The 24,417-nt window shown below is 35.6% G+C and overlaps 1 protein-coding gene across 1 annotated transcript in view; it reads left to right on the top strand.

Moving 5' to 3' along the window:
• Positions 1-24,417, top strand: part of Cep128 (centrosomal protein 128kDa) — a 407,188-nt gene that overhangs the window by 362,008 nt on the left and 20,763 nt on the right. The window contains exon 22 of the mRNA XM_005390234.2: positions 21,866-21,943. Within this exon, the coding sequence (XP_005390291.1) occupies positions 21,866-21,943 (78 nt within the window). The remainder of the gene's footprint in view (positions 1-21,865; positions 21,944-24,417) is intronic.

The following is a 24,417-nucleotide window of genomic DNA, read 5'->3' as shown; positions in this document are numbered from 1 at the left end:
TAGGTAAATGGATGCAACTACAGACCATGCTCATAAGTGAAATAAATCAGACCCATATGGGTAAACATCATATTGTCTCCTTGGTGTAGGAACCTGAAAGACTAGGCAAAACTCAAAACATACAATAGATGATAGGAAAGGGAAAGAAATTGCTCAAAGGAAGGAACGAGTGGGATGAGGGGAAGAAGAAAAAAGAAAGAAGGAATGCAAAATATAAATATATATATATGTATATATAGCTGCAATGACTGTATTGCTGATATCTGATGGTGTATTGAAATGAACAGTTAATGCTTACAATTTTTTATGTTCTGATCGATTGTGCATGCTTGTGTCTGGTGGTCTGAGCAACTGATTTGAAGGTAACAGTTTGCAATGGAATTACAATGGTGAACTCCTACCGTGTTGTCTAGTGAAACTCTGTATAATCTCTAATGTTTTATCAAAGAATTATTTTCTTATTCTCTTTAATGGTTTGAGCAATCTTTCATTCTTACATCTGGTCATCTGAGCAATGTAGTTGAGGATAACAATATGGAATGTAACAACCACTATTGATTTGTATTATTTTGTGTTGAGACCATGTATCACTTTGAATGTTCTTGCTTTGGTTTGTTTATGTTCATGATACTGGTATGGTGCTACTGTTCTATTTTTTTGTTTGTGTCTCATTTACTACTCTCTTTAAAATTAACAAAAAGAAAAAAGAAAGTGTAGTAGAGCAACAAAAGACTTAGAAGCACACATATATTTTATATTAGGATAAGAATCTATGAGGGAAAAAAATGAGAAATGAGTGAAAAAGTAAAATCACAGTAAAATGTCTGTTTTAAAAAAAGGTCATATTTATTTTATGTGTATAAATAGTATTAACAAATTACTGAGGAATGTAAAGTTGATCAAGTAAATTGGTATGAGTAATATGAGTTTTATTTGAAAATATCAATATTTATAATACTATAGAAATGTCATCATTTATATCTGCCTAACCTTATGACAATGTTTAACAACCTAAAAGCGTGTGTGTATGTGTATGTGTGTGTGTGTGTGTGTGTGTGTGTGTGTGTGTGTCTAGGGGGATATACATAGTTTAATTATTTTAGAAAGCATCTAGTCAAAATGTTGAAAACCTTTAGCTGAAAGCAGATGCAAAATTATGTAGTTGCTGTGTGTTAGTATTTAATCAGCCTCTTCAATTAAAAAAGCCCTAATCTCATTTATTTTCAGAATATACTAATGGATCTAACATAAGTAATAGGATGAATCCTAATCTAAAGTTACATGAAGAAAAATATACACAGACTTGTTTTTAGTAAGAAATATGAATCACTAGACAATTCTTGGAAATATAGTTCTGTGGAAAAAAAAAATCCTATAGAACCTTAAGCATATCTCTAAAGGCTTCATTTAATTAACATTCATTGTAATAGATTAGCAGACCTGAACTGGAGACAATGTTTGATCTTTATTCTTGTTGTCCAGTAATACATGGGCATGCTCATATGTCCATATGGAAGTTACAAAGCAATGCTATCTATATACCCTTTCTTTCTGTCTCTCGGTAGACAACTGGTGTTACATTTTTAAATTTTCTTTCCTTCCTATCCCGAATCTGGCACTAACTGTTCATCCCACTATACGTGCAAACCACTCTACTCGCCAAAGCTGTTGAAGAAGTCATCATTCTTTATTAGCACATAGGATTGAGCTCTTGAATGCTTTAGAATCTATGGACTCAAATGAGTTAATGTTCTTGCTACAGTGCTCCTGTTCGGCCCAGGAAACACTGAGTTGAGTATGTAAATCTGGCCAAATAACTGTTAATTATTTGCAGTGCCTCTCCTAAGTATTTGGAAGAATCTTGAAGCTAAGTAAAACTTGCCTTTATCTCCTTACAAAGCCTGAACTGGCTATTTCAAAACCAAAAATCAAGCGAGGTTCATTTTTGGTTTTGCCAAGAGTATGAGCTTCTCATTGAAGTTGCCTAAAAGGTTCAATCCAATTGGCTTTACACCAAATAAAACGCAGTGTGCTCTGTACAGTTTTGACCCAGAATCAGGTGAATCTCAGCAGTTTTGGCCGAGACACATTGTAAAATTTTGGATTTGTTCGGACTTGACACTTCCTGGGAACCCATTCAAACTGAAACCGGAAAAAGGTTTTGCACAAACCCTGTCCTAGCCCGTTCTGCCAAGTTTCCCACTGCTCTAATGTTGGTGTACCTTCTGTATATTCGCATCGAGGGCAAACGGAAATATCCTCATGAATCTCTCATGAGGGATCTTGGGTGAAACAATCTAGACATTCTCCTTTTTCCACCTTGTCCCAAAATACAGAGCTTTTGTTCTGTGCTAACCAGTAATAAAATATGTATCTTTTCCAATAATGGGGTCATGTTCAAAGGGTTAAGCCTTTAAAACACAACTGCTTAAGGTGAAGTGAATTAAATGTTGCTAAACAAGTGGGCAGCTTATGCAGAGGTGCAACCTTGGAACAAGAGGTGGTGACCAAGTTAACAATGTAAGACTTCTTTTAGCCTGCAAAAATTGTTTCTTACAGCTCTGTCAAATTTTTCATGAAAGGGTAACATAAGGAAGTATCATTGAGAAATTACATAATGCATGCAGCTTCCCCAGCAGATGAATTTAGTAGTATTGAATTGCTCAGTGTTTGGAGGTTAGATTGACAGTTCCATATTTGATGTTGATAAGTAGTTACAGTGCCTTACTGCCTGATAATGCATTTTAATTTTTGTCTTAAACACTATCAATAACCTAGTGTGTTCTCTGGAAAAAGAACTCTTGCTTTGCACTGTGAAGATAATATGTGTATGTTATGAAACACAATTGATGTTTCTGAAAAATGTAATACGAATAATATAAAGTAGAAACAACTCTACTATCTTTAAAAGAGCTTATCAGTGTGAATTCTTGGAGTATATTAGGATATTTTTAAATATCTTAACTGTAAAACTATCTTAACTATAAAACAAAATGCTAGTATTACACTTTAATATATGATAGGTAGGAGTAGTATGTGTTAGGTATTAAAAAACCAATTTGAGGAATTTTAATTTTGTGCACCCAGTTTTAATAAATTATATAAAGTTTTAGCTAATAAATATTTTTCCCTAGTTTTAAATGATGGATAGTGAAACAACAGTATCTGATTAACCATTAGAAAATCCAGGTAGTGGTCACATCTCCATCATAGCCAGGCACATGATTTGAGGCAAGTTGTTCACTTGCTTTTCATTTGTTTTATTTTTGATTTTTAAATGATTGGGCCAGACTGGGTAAATATTGTAAAAGCTCCTCTCTATAATAAGCTGTAGTCTAATCAAGGAGGAATTAAAATCTGATCAACACAACATTTCTACCCTACCAGTAGTTAATATCAAACAAGTTTCTCTGGTTTAATTATATAATATTGTGCAACAGGTATTTATTGAGTGCCTACCATGTCTCACCACTGTCCTAGAGGATATGACAGACTAGGTTCCTGGGGCCATGGATATCAAACTTTAGATAATGTTAGAAGTGAAATGAGTCTTAGAGATCCTTGTGTAAACCCCCCATTTCAGACATAAGACATCTGCAGAGCAGAGAAGCTTAGGAATTTCTAAGTGTGGCTAAATTAGAGTTAGAATTCAACTGTCCTGATTAGTGGCACAGTGTTCTTTCCATTCCACATCCTCTTCTTGCAACTGGTGAGGGTAAATAAGATGTAAGAGACACATCCTAAGTGTGGAGAGAGTGATACAGAGTGAAGAAGAAAAAATTAGCAAGCAGATTCCATGTTTATGTTGAGCAGGGCAACAAGCAGACTCCGAAATAACTGAACTGACATTGCTGGACCACATTCAGAATGTGCCCTGAACTGATTGGTAAATGGGCTTTCATAAAGCAATTTTGATCTAATTTTCTTTCTTTTGAATATACCTTTTGAATGTTGGAAAAAGAATTGACATGCCCCAGGTTGCATTACTAGTTCTGTCTTGATCTTGCTTAGTTACATGAAATATCTTGGTTGATCTATTTTATTTTATGTGTCTGCATAATGGCCCTAATGCCACTTACACAAGTGTTTATAAAGTTTGTTTAGGGCTTTTAATGAACTTTGATCTCAGATGAAAGGCTGGAGAGAGTATAAATTGTCACTATTAGCACTATTAATATAAATACCTCAGATGGTCTCATGTTAATTATTTAATATTAGGGAATGATTTCAACCTATCATTGCTCCCTACTGCATTATATTTGAACATCAAACAGTAAAAAGCTATCAAAATCACCCTTCCCTCATTATTTTGTTTAGGTTCTCTTCTTAATTATTTTTGCATAGCTGGTCTTCCATAAATGATTTTCTGAAACCTTTCCAGTATTTTTCTCTACCAACATCTGACTTCTGCCTTACAAAATCTAATGGAACACTTTCTTCACATGTTTCTTTTATGGTCATCAAACGTTAACCATATAGTCTAAAGCATTAAACCTAGATATCCTGAATTAAAACTTTTGGGTCTTGCAAAGGCCAGGTGTCCTCTAGCTGTCATAAGGTATGATTAGGATTTGATGAATTAGAGTTAGAAGATCTGGTTGTGAATTTTGGCTCTTTTGAGGGGCCCCTCTCTGAGCCTCCTTTCTGTTATCTATGATTTGGAGTTAATACTTGTTCTGTTTGTTTTATAGTCTGAGAAGACCAAATAAGAGAATGGGTGAGAAAGTGCTGCTCTGCATTTCAAAATTACCTCTCTGTCTTGGTTACTTTTCTCTCGTTGCTGGGACAAAGTACTTGACGCCCAAAATTAAGGAAGGAAAGGTTTATTTTGCTTACAGTTTGTGGAGGTTTCAGTCCTTAGTTGGCAGGTTACAAGACAGAGTGGCACATGGCAGAGGGCTACAGCTCACAGCAACAGAACACAGCAAAAGCAACAAACACAAAAAGGGAGGAGTGGCCCCAAGCACCCTTTTCCTCTCCCTTACATATGCAAACTATCCACCCCAGGTCAGGTGTAGCTCTCACACCCATAATCAATCAAACTCTAAAAGCCTGCCCCATGACTGCAGGAGGCTTTGTGGGGACACCCAGACACAAACCATAACACTCTCCCATCTGTGTATATTACTTTTACCAGCCACAAGAGTAATATAGACTGGAAAATTTGGCTTGTTAATTAGGACATTTCCTTTCTGCTCCTATTTTATCACATTAGTTAGTTGTCACTCTATAAATTTAGCTCCAACATTTGTTTCAAATTAATCCTCTGAGAGCTTTAGATTGAGTTTTTATAAAATCCCAATAATTCTAGTATAGCACACCCCCAGCCTCAGATTTGGTTAGCCTAAGGTAGGACCCAGTACTTGTTAAAGCTCCTCAAATGATTTCATTGGGCACCCATGGTTTTGGGTCATAGATTTAGGCCATCTACCTTTTCTGTGTCCTCTAGGAATGTACCTGTAGAGCCTCTGCCTTCATGTTGATTTCTTCTCAGATGTTATTTCCCTTAATTTTTCAAGAACTTAGGGAGTTTAATTTTAGTGTGTCATTAAAATTTGGATTTGTCAGCCCTAACTTCAAGGGCCAATTTACTCAGTCATGAATTCACTGAATGACCAGTTCTCTGTTTTCAATTAATTTTAACAAATTGATCAGTTTATGGAGGCATTATTTTTGCAAACTATATGAAGTTATATATATATACACATATATGTATGTATATATATATATGAATAATGGGTAAGTTGGCTGTTTAGTTCATTTGTCTTTAGCATGTTAACTAAGGTTCCACTAAAAAAAGATTGTTCCCTTTTAGTGACAGACACTGCACTGCGAGGTAGCAAGGGGACAAATACTACATGAATTTCTGTAAGACTTCATTCAAAGGGCTGGGGATATAGCTCAGTGTTATAAGCGCCTGCCTGGCAAGCGCAAGGTCGTGAGTTTGATGCCCTGTACCACAAAAAAAGAAAGAAAAAAAAGACTTCAGACCACACAGAAGCAACTCAAGGAGGAGAAACTTCTGACTAAGAGAATGAAGAGAATTCTGCAGGTGATACTAAAAGATTGAGAGCTTTTTAGGGTAGTTTATCAGGATCAGTGGACCCAGTCTTGTTTTATGTTTAATTTCTGTTCATAAGGTTTTTTTTTTCACATTTATTCTCATATTCAAGGATCTTCCAAATATCAAGGAGAAATTTTCCTTATTCTTAAAAATAGAATAGGACTCAGTCTGTCTTACAGATATATAATGGTTGGTGGTGACCTTATTTTCTCAAAACAGTTATTGTATTATCCTAGAGATTTTTTACAATTTGTCAATTATTCCTAACTATGTAAGAAGCAACTAAAAATATGAAAATGGCCGACTGGTGGAATGATGTTAGAAAAGTATTAGAAATGACACAAAGCATCACTATTAATATTTTAATTTTCTTACTGTATTATGTAAAGTATACTAAGCACTGCTAAGAGTATGTGATGTTGCCCTACTTGCAAGCTAGCTAGTTAACCTGTCACACTTTCAGGAATGCTGGCAGAAGACAGGAGACAAAGCACAACAGCCAACATGAACTTCATATTTGCATCAGTTGCCTTCCAAGTCCCACAGGGAGGGAAAAGGTGACCCTACAGTGTGCTGCTCACACAGTGAAAGTGCATTATAGCTGAGGAAACCTGAGCTTATAAAGCCCCCATTCTAGTAAAGGGAGTTTCAACAAATCACACCCAACTTTTTTTTACCCCAGCGAGACAGTATCTCTGTCTTCCACGGCTGTTCAAACATCCTTGAAAAATTAGTTTCGTATAAAAACTAACATAGAACATGTAGACATGTTATTGAGAAATGTGTTCCAGGAAAACATTGTGTCATCTTTCAGGAAGATATGAAGAACTTTGTAGACTCTTAAAATTACTGTTATTTCTGTTGAATGGAGTTTGAGAATTGAGAATTTTTCATTTTGTTTCATAATGTTAGAAAGAACACTGACAGAGGAAGGTATTTTCTTCCATATTCAGAAGATGATTATAAGACAGATAGCAGCACTCTAGACTCTATTGGTGATGGTGATGGTGATGATGATGAAATTGATTGCCACAGCAGAGAATTAGATCACGAATCTTCAAATGATGATACTCTAGATGAAATTATGCACATTCAAAAATCAGAGGAATATGATACATCCCATTAGTTACTCAACAAGACTGTTTCAGAAAAATCTGTCCCAGTGTAAGAACTGGCCTCAGTTTGCTCTGGAATAAAAAAAAAAAAAAAAAAAAGAGCCAAAAGATCCAGGGATGCATACTGTGCAAAATTATTTGGAAGTTACTGGCAGAAGTATAGTCCAGAGTAGGAGCAAGACCAGTGGATCCCATAATTCGGGTCAGAGGAAGGGGCTTATGAAGTCAGTACAAAAAGCTACTTCATCCAAGTTGGAATGAATCTGATTTATCTCAAGCTAGTATCAAAACTGTCAGTTGACTTCTTGGTGCTCCTGACACAGGATCTGGTCTTAAAGCTGCATCTACCACTGTAAAGGTTTTGTTCATATATGGGATATTGAGAAACTGACAAGAATGACAAGGGCTTCTTAGGTGCGCTCCTGCCAGTTACAGCTCAAGATGACTGTAATCAGGTCAAGCTGAATCTTTACGAAGGTAGTGTTGTAGTCAGCATTTACAAAGGAATGTATTTAATACAGGACACATAGTTTATAGAATTATTTTATAATGTTCACCCAAAAAAGTCAAATGCAGAAGGGTGCAAACAAATGATCTATCCAGGCACTAGAGATCCCAAGAATGCAGCTGAGGGCCTGGATTCCACAGCAATGTCCTGCGTGAATTCAGGTGAAGATCTAGAGCCCATGACAGTGTCTCCTGCAATTCTGTATCAAGGGTCTACCCTGGGAAGGCCCAAAGGCCACTGGTGGAAGCTAGAAAGTCTGCACCAGCAGGGTGCAGGGCCTGTGCCACCAGGCTGAGGGATCTGCACTGGAGCCAGGAAGTAGCACTCAAAGTCAGTGACAGAAGGGGCCTGAGCATTTCCAAAGGTGAGATCAGCTGAGTTCATACAGGAAAGCCCACATGACAAACATGTCCAGGAGAATCAACAGCACACATCTTGCCCTCCAGTTCGTTTACGCTGTTGGGCGACAGTCCTCAGGTGGGCCTTCTACACCCAGGACCATGCTGATTCAGTTCAGCTGGTGTTCCAAGTTGAACATTAGCTAACCGACCTCAAATGGATTTCATCATGGAATGTTTTGCAACAAAAACCTGGACCAGATAATCTGCTAAAAGAATGTGATAGTACTCTTTACCTTTTATCAGGTTTCTGCACCAAGATTTACTTCATATGGTTCATAGGTGGGCAAATATTGAAAGCATATTGTATAAAAAAGAGATTGAAAGGAAATAATGATATACAGGTGAATTTTTCATTGTATTGATTGTGCTAATTGATACTTGCGAATCCAAAAACTGGGAAAAATAGAGATAACCTTGTCAAATGGAAGAGAATAGATGAGAAGTAATGATAAATTACAATTCATTAGAAATATATTTGAAATCTAGAGTCAATAATTATTAGATGGGTATTTTCCAGGCTTATAAATGGCAATTTTTCTGCCACTTGTTGTATTCGGACCTTCAAACTGAGAAAGAGATGTAATATGCTTAAATTCTTATTAAAATTTCTAATGTTATTTTTCTGCCCCTTTATTTTTCTCTGAACTATTCATCAAATGTTTAACATATAAATGAGGAAACCACCCAATGCACATGGGTAGTAAGTGGTGGCTAGTGATGTTACTGAAAACTAGTACACTGATCCAGGTCTGGGAATCAATTGCCATTCCGTATCCTGTGCTTTAGTTTGTATGTTTTTACAGATGAATTCTGTATGCTTTCCATAGTCTGAACATTATTCAGTTAACTTATTTAAGTAGTAAATATGATAGACCTAATTTTTACTTACTGGTAGATATTTTGTTTGCATCTTTACTTCTTTTAAAACACTGAATTTAGAGAGTGAGAGCATATATTGTACATTTAAAGCGCTGTTCTGCATGACTGAGCATTGTACTGTAGCTCAGATATGTACCTTTATCTGTGCTTTCTTAGAAATAACATAAAACAAATTTCTTATCTTAGTCTTGTAGCTAAAGGCTGGGTCCTTGTAGCAGGGAAGCAATCTGAGGTCCTTCTTCTGAATGTCCTTTCCTAGAATATCCCACAAGAGTGTAGGGAGCGTGAGTGGGTCCTCAAAGTTAAGGTAGAATGCTTGCCTCAGTCAAGGTGATCTTAATCTTACAACCTCATTATTTCATTTACAGCAAATTTCAGAGTTCCTGACACAGACACCTTCATTTAGAAGGAATGAGACCATTTCCAAAGCAAACATAAATTATTTGATCATTCATATTTGCTATATTTAAAAATGTTGATACATAGAGACTGAGAACCAACAGTAGCACCAAATTCAGTAAATATTCATTGAATAACTGCTATATATGAATTCTGTGGATGCAGAAAGAGTAAATAAAACTAGTCCCCGTTATGGACTACATTTTTATGTCCCCCCAAAATTCATATTTCATAATTCTAACCTCCAATGAAAGGCATTAAGAGGTAGAGACTTTGGAAGATTATCTGTTTTAGATGAAGTCATGAGAATGGATTCCCATGGGGATTAGAGTCCATACAAGAAGAGAAAGATAACAGAGAGCTGATCTGTCTCAGCTTTTTGAGGATATAGAAAGAAAGTAGTTGTCTCTAAGACAGAAATTGGGGCTTTAGACCTGGAATCTACTTGAGCCTACATCTCTCAGCCTCTAGAATTATGAGAAACAAATATTTGTTGTTTAAGCCACACAATGTACAATATTTTTGTTATAGCAGCCAGTCTTTATGCTTAAGAATTCTCCAGTCAATAGCAAAGCAGTTAACAAAAAAACCACAATATTATATATTTATAGACACATATACATGTTTGTACATGTATCTCTATTGCCATGAAAATTTATTTTCATTGAAGAAACCAAAGAATGTCCTTAAACCAAATCTGGACAGCTTTAAGAGAATAAAGTCTGTTGTAGTGATGTGATAGATTTGATCTGTACATTCCAGATGCCTAATAAGTGATTCTTGAGTAAAAATTATGGAAAGTTGATGTCCAACAATCTGCAATAAATATATTTCTCTGAAATTGTCTATAATTTTCAGAGTACTGCATGTTTTCTAGAGTTTCCATAGCATGCATTAAATATTTTAAGTCATGTGGCTTGGCTAATTCTAGTTTTTAATATGTCCAGTGAGGGCTGCAGAACTTGTTCATTTTAGTTGGATATTTCAAATGAAATGGGGAAGGGGACTTAAATTCAAAATTTCAAATTGTTTTGGCAAGACCAGCTCCTCTGCATACCAACCACCAGGCCACAAAGCTTCTCTGTTGTCCAGCTGAATGGATGCATGGCTTTCATTTGGGGGAAAAAGGGAAAGGAAAAAAACTTTCTAGAAGTTGAAGTTCCAGGAAAACAATTAGTTGTGGCAAATGTTAAATGCATTTCACCTCCAAAAAACATTTTCAGTGGTGTTGTATCCACTGATTTTCATAATCCATCTTTTTCAGCCAGTGGTTGAGAATTCAGCACCTGGTTGAATCCCGGCCCTGTCTGTCCAGCCATTCAGGACATATCTTAATAGAGTATCTCAAACCTACTAATAGTTCATATTTCATACTAGCATTTTAAATGAGGTATCTGCCAAAATATATCACTGGATAGCAAATTATTGATATTTTGAACTAGGTATGATCTGGTACTAAGCATTTCTTAAGAGAGAGTTCAGTTTGATTTTTGATGGCTTTAAAATATACCCCATAGTTTCAGTTTCTGTCTGCTTTGGCAGCAGTCATCAGGGGACTGCTTGTGTAAGATCCAAAAGAGTATTTCTGAGTGCTCAGAAAAGGCTTAATTATGAAAGTAAACTTCAAAAATATAGGCATAGTTGATCTCCGTTATTTTTGAATTAAGTCTCAAAGCCACAATGGTAAAAATAAAATACCTTGCCTGATTTCTATTAAGATCTGATCTGCCTGTCACCACAAACTCATCCATATAGTGGGATTAGCTGTTCACATGCTCTTTCAACATCCAAGTGCTGCATGTGGAGTAATGGAAAATGATTAATTTGTTTTGTCATTCTCTTTGAGAACACAGAACACCTCTTCAAAAGAAAACAACCATTTATTCTGAAAACAGAGATTAATTATGTTCACCTTACCATGGTGCTTTTAAGTAAATTAGCTGGGCCTTACCTCAGCCAGGACAGTTATCATTCCTTATCTGTGTTCTGCATCAAGACTTTGTGTTCCATGTTAAACATGGACGAGACAATGTGATTGCCAGCTTTAGTGTGTCCTGAGTCCCCAGGTTGAGGGCTTAAAGAAAATGATTAGCGTTTCTGAGTACCTGCCTTGTGCCACGTATCCCCGTTATTGCCCCGGCGGCTAAGCCCCATCTGTGATCCACGGGAAGCAGGCTGCTCTTCAGATCACACACTTCCCACACCTCCTCAGCAGGTGCAGAGACTTTGTTCTCCTGTTCCTCTGTTTAACTCGATCTAAACTGTTTCACCTAACTTCAGTGTCCCTTCATTTTTCTTCCAGGTCTGTTTTGTTAACTAATTCTTTAATTTTGATTCTGTCCATAAATACTCCGTCCCTCAAAAAGGTTGTAAATTCCACATTTACAGAATAATTGTACTGTATTATTTCACCAATATTTATGAGTTTTACGTGTATCTTTACTTTTGTGATGAGGATTTTTTTCATGAAACTGAAAATTAGCATATGTAATAAAAAACTCAGCACTGAAAATAGAGTTTTGCTTTAAGGAATTTATAATCTACTGGAAACAAGTAAACACACAGTTATGAAATGAATTACTGAGATGGGCACCTAACTCAGACTTTAGGGGAAAGTTCATGGAATAAGAACTAGTATTATCACTGTAATAATAATTGGTGTTTATTGTAAGTATATTTCTGCCAGATTCTGCCGAGTATTTTGCACATGTTAATGTATTTGATCCTTACAGCACCTCTACACAATGGTTATTATTATTATTTGTACTTATAAAAGAAGAAGGAATCCAGTGCAGGGGAATTGGGAACTTTCTCAAAGGCTAGTAAGTGACTAAACCAGTATTTAAACTCAGGCAGACCAACTCAAGAGCCTGTGCTTCTAAATGCCATGTTAGAGAAGGTAGTGTCCAAGCCAAATCTTGCAAGAGAACCAAGATCTAATTTAAGCTCTGTGTAGAGAGTATTCCAGACAGATGGGCTTTCATGTGCAAAGTCATGATGGCACAGACACTTCCAGGAGAGAAACAAAGTACAGAATAATATTTGTCGCAATAGCACGAGAAGTGCATTGGTACTATTTAGATAAGGGGGAAATTATGAAAAAAACATACTGGGAGGAAGAACAAGGTAGGCCATTTATAAGGAAGAAAAAGTACAAAGCGAGTCCTTTGCCTGATTTTTGTAGGCACCTTTTCTAAAAATATTAAATGACAAATATTTGGAGTTGGTAATTTGATGTGGCAAGTACCCAAGAAGTCAAAAATGTCTATTTTTCTTCTACAGTCATTATGTCATAGTCATTCACCTTCTGCCATACAGGGTGAAGGTTTTTCCACCCCACAGGTGTTCTTGGATAAATAACCTCTAAAATCCTGTATTCAGTTTTCTCCTTATTTGACTCTGTCTTTATAATATCTTTTTCACACTCTTTCTGACCTTTTAAGTTTAAAAAAATCAGAGCTCTACTATGGGAAGAAACTGAAGCTACAGTAGACTAAGGGTAGAGCTACAAAGGATGTTAAGATGTTCACATCCTAATTTTCCATATTCCTGATTTGAAAACTGAGGCTTATGTGTTACTTTTCCCAGGTTCATACAAATGGTTATATCAAAACTGAGATGATGTATCTTTTGATTTCTAATTAGAATTCTTTTCAGCTTTATCCTGATACCTGTCCTTAAACAGAACCCTACCACAAATCAAAATGTTATAGGAAGCATTATGTGGACCTTTGAGGATATTTTCAGATGATTACAAGTCAAAATGGATGTTCTTGAGTGTGAGACTATTTGGGGTGAATCAGGAGCATGTAGTGTGGTACCTGGGGCCTTCTTGGGATTCAGGTTTTTTAATTTTGTTGTTTTTGTTGGTGGTCGTGGTCTTCCTAACAGATTCCTCAGAGGGCTTCACGCCAACTGCATTAGTGGGTCCCCAGCCTGGGAGCTGTATGCCCATCTGACCTTCATCCCTTCCTTGCACCACAGATTCAGGGACTGCGCATACAGCTCAGTGGTAGAGCACTTACCTAGCATCTGCAAGACCCTGGCTCATCCCCAGCACCAGATAAATATATAAATTTAGTAAAAGTACAGTTCTAAACTCCAGATTCTTCTCATAATTAGAGGTGAGGTGCGAGCAGTCTTTTCTAAAAACAACACCCAGAATATTTTTAGGAGTAAATGCCAGCATGTCTCTCCTGTGCTTAGAGTTCTTAGATCTTCCAGCTAACTCAGATTAAATACAGACTTGACTGGAGTGTCAAAGTCTCTCTAAAATGTTCTCCAGGTATCCTCAGCTGTACCTCACAGCCTGTTCACTGTGCAGACTATACCTCCTCGTAGCTATTCATTCCCGCAACGTGCCAGACAGGTACTTTTGTCTTTTGTTTATTTTGTGCATAAATATTTCCCCAGGGATTCTCATAACTCATTCCCTCTCTTCATTCTGCTCCAAAGCCATGTCACCAAAGAGCCTGAGACCACCATTAGATCTAAAAAACAACCCCGTCACTCTCCATTACTTTGCTTTATTCCTCTTCAGTGCATTTTTGACAAACTCACTTTATGAATTTGTTTCATCCCTTATCAAATGTAAGCTTCCTGAGGACAAAAGGTTTTGCCTTATTTACCTCAGAAACAATGTTCAATATGTAATTAGCATTCAATCCATATTTGCAGGTTGAATAAATATGAAAACCTTTCTTTCACTAAGTACTATTCATTATTAATTCACTTAAGAAGCATTTATTGAATCCCTGTTCTATAGCATACACTGGGTAGAGTGCTAGGAAAACAGTTTCCACCTTTGTGATGCTTATTGCCTAGTATTGAGACAAACATCAATCAAACAGTTACCCAAATAAATTAATTAATCCTCTGACAAGTGTTACCATAGCAGGGCTCATGGGATGATGGAGAGCTCTTTTGATAGACTCCGAGGAGGCAGGGGAGACTTCCCTGCAGAAATAATGGCTGGGCTACTGTATGGAACATAATAAAAGTTAACCAATTCCTTCAAGATTTATACATTTCATCATGCAAATATTTTAAAAAACAATGAACTAAAATTAGTGAGATGCAGACTGAAGTAGGTGGGAAACGTGCCATACTTCAAAACACATCCAAAATACAAGTTAGGTTAGTAGATAGATGGATTTATATTGATGAAACAAATGTAACACTGTTATTAGTAGCATCTAGGTGCGAGGGTATGGGTACTCAGTTAATTTCTTTCAAATTTCCTATATGATTAAAACTACTCAGCATTGAGGAGAAAAGTGTTAACCAAATAATGTGTATAGTTTTAATGAAGATCACTTTGTATCTGCTTTGGACTCTGTTGACTAATTTTTTATTAGCTATAATAGTAGATTGTCACTGAGCTCTTTTTCTCTGAAAGTTACTGAAGTTGATAATGCCTCAGATATCCAGCATTTTTATGCCTACAATTTTCAGTACAGTTTCACATTCACTCTTTTACTCGATAAGCAGATACCCTGTGCATGTAGGATAATGGAAAACCATCATTATTTATCTTCACTTTATAAATAGAAAATTGCAGCTTAGAAGGGCAGGGCGAAGGCATATTCCCCACACCCAAAACACAGGTAAGTCGCATTACTGGAACTATATGTAGCCACGAATCCAGGGTGCTGGTGTTGTCATCTCACCAGTGTTTTTCATAAGCTACCTGGGAGCACAAGTCTGGGACCTACGTTTGCCCTTCTTTACAGAAATGACTAACCTCCATTTCTTCCAAGAAACCCTTCATTCTATTCTCCCATCATTAATATGCAAACATGTTTGGTTTGGGTTTGGATTTTTTGTTGTTTTTTAAAAAATATTCTTAGATTTCTTTCCTTATGAGTATATTTTAGTTTCAATTTTAAGAAATAAATCAATTTCCATTAAACAGATTATAGATCTCAAATTACTCATAAGGTTATAAGCAGTGAATGCATTGTTCCTCACATTCAATAAGTCATCATTTTTTCCATGTGTTATTTTTTCTTTACATCAGAGAGTGGAAAGAACAATATTTAAGGAGACAAGGTCAGGGGTCTCTAGAGAAGAAAAGTGTGTATTTTCCCTGTCTTCCTTCCTTCAACTCCTTCTTGGTGTTTTCTTACTGGGAAAAAAAATCCCCCTAAATCATTCATCTGGAGAGAATACTGCTTCTTGTTAAGATAATAATAATCTAACAGGTTGACTTCAGTTCATAATTTGATTATGTCTAGTAATATGAAATAATAACCCAGAAATGCAAGTATTTCAAATAGCTCTTCTCTTGGAAAAAAAATAATGTGAATGAGAGTTGGAAAATACCTAGAAAGCCTTCTGTACTCAAGTTTTCTAGTGAAGATGGGCTGCCTTGATTCAAGTTTCACAACTTTTAAAAGGAAACCTACCATCTTTGGCCAGATGCTGTTATATGAGGACAAGAAGAATTTGTTAACAAAAATTCTTTGGATTTTAGGCCAGATATAGACTCTGATCTCATGTTACCACGTTAACTGGCATTTTTATTTAACAAGCCTATGTGCCCTCTCACCCCAAGACACATATTAAACACCTCTAAGTGGATTATGAATTCACTCTCTTAAAGTGCACAGTCTATAAATAGTGGGCTCTTCTGATATTCCAAGAAATGCACACAGCTTTCTTCACTGGGACTCTTGAAGGATGTGTATCAACAGTGTAGGACTTTGCAGGCCTTTTCTCCGCTACTGTTCGGTTTGATTCCAGTGAGTGTCTTAGACGGTTTGCAGGGAAACGGGGCCCTAGAAAGCCAATACAGCTGTGCTGGATCGCATGCCCACCAGTGAAAAGCATACAGTCTATCCTTTTTATGATCTCAGCCTTCCTCTCCTTGAAATGTGTTTACTCACGTCCTTTCACCACCTTTCAGCCATTTGTCAAGAAAGTTTTGCAGTGGATCTCTTTCCAAATGAAATAGAATTGCATTTTTGAACCCAAATAAACTGCTTCATAGCCTCATTTGACGTGTGTTGTGCCAAAAATGTACACATTTATTTTTAAAATAAAAATATAGATGGCATCTCCTTTATCACCAAAACCTCAAAATACTTATAATTTTACTAGCATTATAAGAAAATTGTATGTGCTGAATGTTAATAAGAAAGTAAACAGATGTGCATTTTACAAAGACAATAATATGTTAATGAGAAAGTAAACAGACGTGCATTTTCACAAAGAAAATAATATAATATAAAATAATATAAAACAAAAATATTCCTGTGGTTAAATTTGTGCCTTAGGTATTCTCTACAGGAGACAGGAATCTAAGACTTGCAATGCATTCTCCTCTCTAATTCCTAATTGCTGCTAGTTAGGTTGTCCTACTGTATGATACAATTTCCCTCTAGTCTGAAACAGAGGAATATCAAAGAAAAAATTACTGTGGACCAGTACAAACTGCTCCACTGCTTCACATAGGGGTTTGATGTGTGTTGAGATTTTGGAATAATAAAACTGGCACTTTATTCCTTGCCCTTGTCAACAGACACCTGCACACTTCTGTAGATGCAAAAGCCAGAGGGCCTAGTAGACAGGCTTTCTAAATTTCACTCTTGCTTCTACTGCTTGATCTTGCTCTTACTGTGGGGAAAGTAAGTCAAACAGCGAATTCTGATTTGCGAGTTTTTAATAAAGAGGTGAAGGTACATGGTTTTATTGGAACATAGCAACTCTGCCTTTGTTTTCATTCACACAGCATTTATTTGAGGTACATCTTATAGGCCCAACAGTGTGTTGTGGTAGTGTTATATTTTACAAAGAAAAAAAAAAAGAAGAAGAAGAAAGAAAGAAAGAAAGAAAATGTTAGTGTCGTAAAACTCTTCTTGCACTTAGCATGGCATCCACTTATCAACAGAAAGGCTATGCTGATTCATTTCTGTGTGTGTGTGTGTTTGCTTGGACACATGGTCCTGAGCCGAGGCTGCTCAACACCAGCAAGATAAAATTCTTTACAATTTCATCTTAACTCTAACCGAATGTACCCATCAAGAATAAATCTTCAAATTCTGACTGAAGGTTTGAAGAACTGATAGCTAGAGAAGGGTTAGGAATTTTCAAAGAGCACTTAGCATTACAGCTTCTGGTTGCTGTCTACTTCCTTTTTAACTTGATTTGCCATGATCATACTTTTATCATAAGAATATTGCCATTTTCACACTCAAATTGCCTGCATTTGCTTACCAGTTTTGCCATTTCGTGGATGTGACGAGTTTCTTAAACTCTGATTCTCAATTGTCTAATATCTATAATGCTGATAACAGTAATATCTACCTCACAGAGTGTGCAATGAATAGGAAGTGGATTAAAATGTAATTCAATTTTTAAAAATTTTTTCTATGTTAAAATATAATTCAATTTTTTAATTACATTTTTGCGGTTTAGTCTTTCCTCATGCTCCTAAACAGGATTAAGATGAAAGGATCCTCTGCTTTTCTAGTGCTTCCAGGCTGCTGAAGTCCAGCTGTTCAAGCCTCTGAGATAAACCAGATACACTCAATGTATTTGTTTTTTATGGAGTGAAGTCTCTCAGTAAATTCTTCTTTATCTTCAAATTTGGTGTCAAATTTAGTATATCTTAATGTTTTCAGAAAAGAAACATTTTAAAATCTTTTTGTGCACATCTAGTTTACTTATTTTAAAAAACTGAATTAAGAAAATTAAAGACAAATTAAGTGCTCTTGTCATTTGCTAATGCCATTAATGAAATGTACTGAAATAATTGCTTTCTTAATTCTAACAGCAGAGATTTGTCCATCCCTTTAAAGCGTTAGGTAACATAACGCAAAAAAAATTGACTGGCTTAAAACTAACAAGTTTCCCTGACTTGACGAGATATTTGCCTTAGGAACTGAGATGATATTAATAGTCTTCGAAAAGCAACCGTTCTTATTTTCAAATATTTGCCTCCTTATGGATCTCGTCTCTATACTACTTCTAGTTTTGAAGAAAAAAATAATTTGAATTGACATGTAGTATGATAAGATGCTAACTACAACTTCGGCCAGTCACACATTAAAAGAAATGGAAGCATGAGTGTGTTAAGATTAAAGATTTTGTACATATATGTACATACAAAGGCGAGAAAATGAAAATATTTCCCCAAATCACATCATCATGATGTTGTATGATGAGATTCCTGGAGTCCTGGATATATTATCCTCATTACTTCATATCTTACTGCTGCAGACACCCTAGAAGTACCACCATCTGTATATTGATTTTTTTTACATTTTATTTTTATGATTATTCATGTTTGCAGTACATAATGATTCCATTCATCTTAGGGAATTGGTAATGTGTGTAACGCGTCTTAATTCTTTTTTTCAGCTTCTTACCCTGTCTTCCCCTCCCCATCCCTCCATCTCTTGGTTGCCTTAACCTTTTGCAAAAGAGCTATCTCAGTATTTCCTATGATCTATCTCTCTTTTTTTGCTTTTTAATTTAATTACATTTTTGGGTTTCTCATGTAAGAGAAACCATGTGATATTTAAGCATGTGTAACTGATTGATTTCATTTAACACTGTGTTGTCAAGGCACATCTATTTTCCTACAAAAGACTGAAATTTATAAATTTCTTTAAAATAACTGCAATTTACTTTTTCATTGTGTAATTCTTACATGTTTTGCATATGCATCCCCACTTGGTAGTTACAGTATCCTGAAGAAACAGAAAATGTATAATCCATGTCTTATTGATCTTTCTGTGATATCTGGTGTACACACTTGTTAACTGATTGACTAGAATATAAAATTAAAGAGAGAGGTCTATGTACCAGAGAGTATTTCTCATATTGAAGTAATACACAAGTGGAACATAAGCCACAACTGAAATAAATGATGGGAAAGTATCAAAATCAGTCAATGAAAACATGAGGTTGGGCTAGAGGGGTATGGGGAGTGAAAGCATAAAAGAACTGCACTTAAGAAAAAAAGAACCAAGATAGTTTTCAAGATTCGTTCACAAAAATGTAGTCATTTGATTATATACATAAAATATTCCAAATAAATTGATGTATGAGTACATGCAATCAAAAAAATACTTTCACCCAGTCACTTGGTTTGTTGAAAAATTTAAGCAACAATATTTGCATAACATACTGGCTATATAGTGGACAATGAGATTATTTGCTTATTTTGATACTAAAATGTGTTTAACGTACTTAACCCATGTTCAGAGAATTATTTCTGAATGAGAAAAATATGGGGTGAAATGTTAATGGGGTAAAATGTTAATACTACAACTCTTATCAGAGTCTGTGTTTATGAAGAGGGTTTTATTCATGCATGCAGTTTTGTCTTAAAATCTTAATACTTTGTATTTTATTGTTTATAATGTTTTGCTTATTCTTAGGAAATACATAATTACATTATTTAAATAAATATAGTATAAATGGTGGCTAAAATAACATGCTCTCCTAAACCTACTTGTTGTGGCCTGTATTAAGAAATACATCATTTTGATGACTCTTTCCTACACCTGAAAAAGTAAATTAAGTTACTTAAAATACATGCAGTTTGAAAGTACACTCAATAGCACTAGCAATAATATCAACATTAAGCAGAAGGAACAAATCTTGTAAATGGACCATGGAAAAGAAGTACATGAACTTGAAGAAAAAGTCCATGCAACGTTCTATTCAAAATGGTGAAGTAGGAGTGTTCATACCCTGCTTTCTAAAATCACATCACAAAATTAAGCTCATGAAGAAATAAAAGCACCGATTAACATGTGACAAAACTAAGAGAAAGTGAGCTCTCCAGGTCTCAGAACACTGAGCAGTGGTAAGATATGTCAGAACAAAAAAGCTAAAACCCTAGTGCTTGCCAAGCAGATGGCGTTGGGCAGCAAGCATCTTGCATTCTGGAGAATTCCAGAAAGGCTTTTTGAATTGAAATAATTACTTCAGAACAAGGAGGTAGAAATGGATACCTCAGAAGTATCCATAATAACACGTTAGAGTCTTAACTTTCTGTCTCCATTCTTGCCTGCATCCAAACCGTGTGGGAGACACAAAATATATGCTCTGGATAAACTGCATCAGCGAGGCCCAGGATTGGAGGTGCCAGGTAAAGGACTTTTTGGAGGGAAATAGGGAATTTCAAAGCACAAGGAAAGAATGCTGAACCCATCCTGAGACAAAAAATTCTTGGATAGTCACAGTTTAGAGCCCTCATCTGATAAAAAGATAGATTAGCTGATTAGTCTACTATTTCCTGCTTAGTCTACTATTAGATTAATTTTCAGTGTAGATATTATTTGTGATAATGCTGCATCATGCATTAATATGTAAAAAAACCTTTAAATCTTATGGCTCAACAAAATAGAGGTGGTTGTCTCACTCAAATCAAGTCCAGTAGGGTGGGCTGCTTTCTCCTGTTTTATAGTTATGCCTTATGGAGTTTGTGGTCTCTAAAGTTCTCAGGGCAGGATTTGAGGTAAAAGAAGGAACACACAGGTGTTTAACTGTTTCAGTCCAAAAGTGACACACTCTGAGTCCATTGTTCAATATCATTCCAATGGGAGATGTCAGAGAACACATGGAATATCATGTAGCTACTAACTTCCCTACAACCATATAAATTTATGTCCTTGTTTTTTGAAAAACATTTCACTTTATTCCTGTGCATCAGCCATAGATTTTTGTTTGTTTTACTGAACAATTAAAGCTCACTTTAAATTCCCAAAACTAACACCTATTGCTTGCTTATAAGATCTAGCACTGACTGACCAAAAAATACAGAGATACCTATAATCCATACTCTAGTCTCTGGTCTCAAGGTTATTCTTCTACTTAATCTCTTAATTCACATGGGCTCTGAAATAATTTCCAGTTCATTCTCTCTTAATGTTTATATTGGTGGGTGTAACAGGACCAGCTAATCAAAGATTGTGTAATAAGTTACTGATTTATAATCAGCAGGATCTATGTCTCTCACAAATGTTTAATTTCAGATATTTCTCCTATCTTTTGAAAACTACTCCCCATTTCCCTTTTAACTAAAATAATTGTTTAGAATATTTTTCTTGCTAACAGTAACACTTAAGAATCTCTAATGTGCTCTATAAATAAGTAACTGCAAATTCATCTATTTCTCAGTGTTACCTCCTGGTTTATTTCTGATGTTCTCTGAAGCAGATTTATAAATTAATATGAATATGAAATGGTCTGTAGAAAGTTTCATGATATTATCACTTCAAAGCAATTATCCAAGAAGAGTTTTTATGTCTGAGTCAGTCTTGCACATGAATCTTATATACTTTTTGAAAGGAAATAATTTTTCTCATTTAAAAAGATGTATTTATTCTTGGAAATACATACTATTATATCGGTTTTACTTAATACTCTAAATCCATAGCTTGATTTGCCTGTACCAGTGGAAAAATCTCACTTTTAGATTTAGATTCTGAGAGCATTAATGAATTTTCTGTAATGTTTGGTTTCCTCATGTTTTGTCTTTCAGAGCACTCGAGTGGCCTTGGACCATCTGGAGTCTGTACCTGAGAAACTGAGCATACTGGAAGATTTCAAAGACTTTCGAGTGAGAAAAAGTTGGCTTGTCTCTTTCAGTATGTTTACCTGAATGAGAGGAGTTGACATCCTCCTGATGTGCCGAGAAAATTGTAGGAGGGGGAGAAGGACCGAAAAACATTGGGGACTTTTAACATTACATGCTCTCGGAGTTTGTTGACACTTGTGAAAGCAGGACTAAAAACAAAACTTAAGCACTGGCAAACTCTTAATCCTAGCACTAGAAGTTCAGAAGTTCTTTTGTCCCATTCAAGCTGTAATAATAATTTAGAAAAACCTGATGATTAAAAGTAGTTACCCTTTACATTGACAATAGATAACTTTTGGTGAGCAAAATTTTAACTTGTGAATTATTTTCTTTTTTACAAACTGCTGTTTTAGAGCTAGAATAGTTTATAGGTTATCCCTATACTCTGATTTCATCAATTCAAACCTGCATAGAGTTTTAAATACCGTATCCCATGCCGTTTATTGCTAGAACTCTACCCACAAAACATTTCATTATCCAACCAATTAACTGCATGGTGGATTTACCTACTGCAAATGTATTAAGTTCCTCACAGAAGAGAGATGCAAGCAAATAATCTTGCCCTGCCATCCAGTCCTACCAGAAGAGGCCCTGCCCAGGGAACATCTTCACAATCTCCTTAGAAATGCAAGTGTACATTTTTAGCAATTCATACTTTATGTGGCAGGATCAGTATAGTTAATATGACACATATAAATACATGCCCAAAGCTAACAATGGTGAGAGTTTCCCTTTGGAAACCATCTAACCTCTTATTTCATATTGACCTTAAAAAACAGCTGACTGCAGTTCTGTTTAAATCTGACATGTTATTTAGCGTTCCATGGGAAAGAAATATAGCCAAATTGTGCCGTATGGATTTATTGGAAGCCCTGACTTCATGTGGTTCTCAAAGTGAACATTGTTTTAAAATTACCTTACACTAAGTATTTTTTTTGTAATGTGGAAATTAAACAGTTTTAAGTGAGATTCAGCATTAAGCTGACACATCCTGAAATCTAGACTGGTACAAATAGGACAAAATCACATGTTCCTAGTATATTTCTAAAGTTCTGATGCTCTCTTGTGATTTGATTATATTTTACAGTTTAAATCCCAAAGAATTACGATACCACCATCCAAGACCATATGGTTTCCATTACCCTTATAGAATCTAGTATGCATAGCGGGGAAACCCATATCCTATCTCCTGTTTGCTTTTTAGTAACATAAGTCATCTAAATAAAGGAAGGACAGGAAAGATGGAGTATTGAAACACGTGGCACTTGTTGCTGAGAAGCAGGTGTCTTGTCTATACCAGCATAAAAGACAGAACTTAACCTCCAGTGACAGCATACTTTTCCCCAGGGGTCCTCACTGAACTCAGTGTTTAGAAGTACAATTCAAAAATTGCATTCTTTACTACTGCTAGAAGGTTTATCATTACTTTTATCCTAGATAATTGTCAAGTAGTTAATTATCTACAAGTCTAGTTATGTATGCAAATGTTGTAGACATATATAATTATCTACAATTCTAGCATATATATATATATATATGTATATCGATGTGGAAATGCCTTTACAGTAAAATTTTAATTGTTTTTGTTTTCAAAATTCAGAACTATACCTTCAAATATATTAAAGTGAAGCCTTCAACTTGAAAAGGGAAAGAGATTAATTAGCAAATATGCACATACTATGCAGCAAACAGTAGCTAAGTACATGATAGTTTTTGTACTCTTCAGACATATCCTATATGGATTCTTTTTTCTATTTTACAGATGAGGAAACTGAAGCTTAGAGTATATAAATGAGCTAGAAATGGATCTAATTCTTCCTGCTTTCCCCTGCTACCTCTTGAAACCATTCACTTAAATCATTTTCATGAAAAAAATAGACATAGCCTTAAATGAAAATCTATAAACCCTTGACATTAAGAGAGATGGATTTTATTTTTCAGACATCTAACACTTTATAAAAATTAGCAGGCTGAAAACAAGTGGGCAAAGCCCTGAGTCCTTCTTCCCTTCTCTCACTGCCCCCTTCCTCCTGCAAGCACTGTCCCCCCATACATAAACATCACATATTTGACAAGATGGAAAAGGAATAACATTGGGTTCCAACTCCCCATCTACCACAGATCACCGAGCTCTAGGCAAATCATTCATAACTTCCATGAGTTCATTTTTTGTTTTTCTTATAAAAACGAGAACTTTGGAATTCTAATTCCCACCAGGTTGAACATTCCGTAGGTTTAAGTTTCCTTGCAACTGTGTGAGGCACTAAATGCCATAGGTGATTTTTCTTACCAAAATCAGTTGCCCTTCTTTTTTTTTTCCCTCCCTAATTTCTCCCTAAGTCATGAAAGTAACATCTAAATAAGTTGCTGTACTGATTCTGTGCTATTTCTTCTGCCTCCAAAAATTGAAAGGGAAAAAAGAAAGGCCTTGAGAATTTATGGTTTCTTTATTTCCT

This window comes from Chinchilla lanigera, unplaced genomic scaffold (assembly GCF_000276665.1).
Source record: "Chinchilla lanigera isolate Chin_1 unplaced genomic scaffold, ChiLan1.0 scaffold00037, whole genome shotgun sequence".
Classification (NCBI taxonomy): Eukaryota; Metazoa; Chordata; class Mammalia; order Rodentia; family Chinchillidae; genus Chinchilla; species Chinchilla lanigera.
The sequence above is the reverse complement of the archived record's forward strand: the minus strand, read 5'-3'. Positions and strand labels throughout refer to the sequence as shown.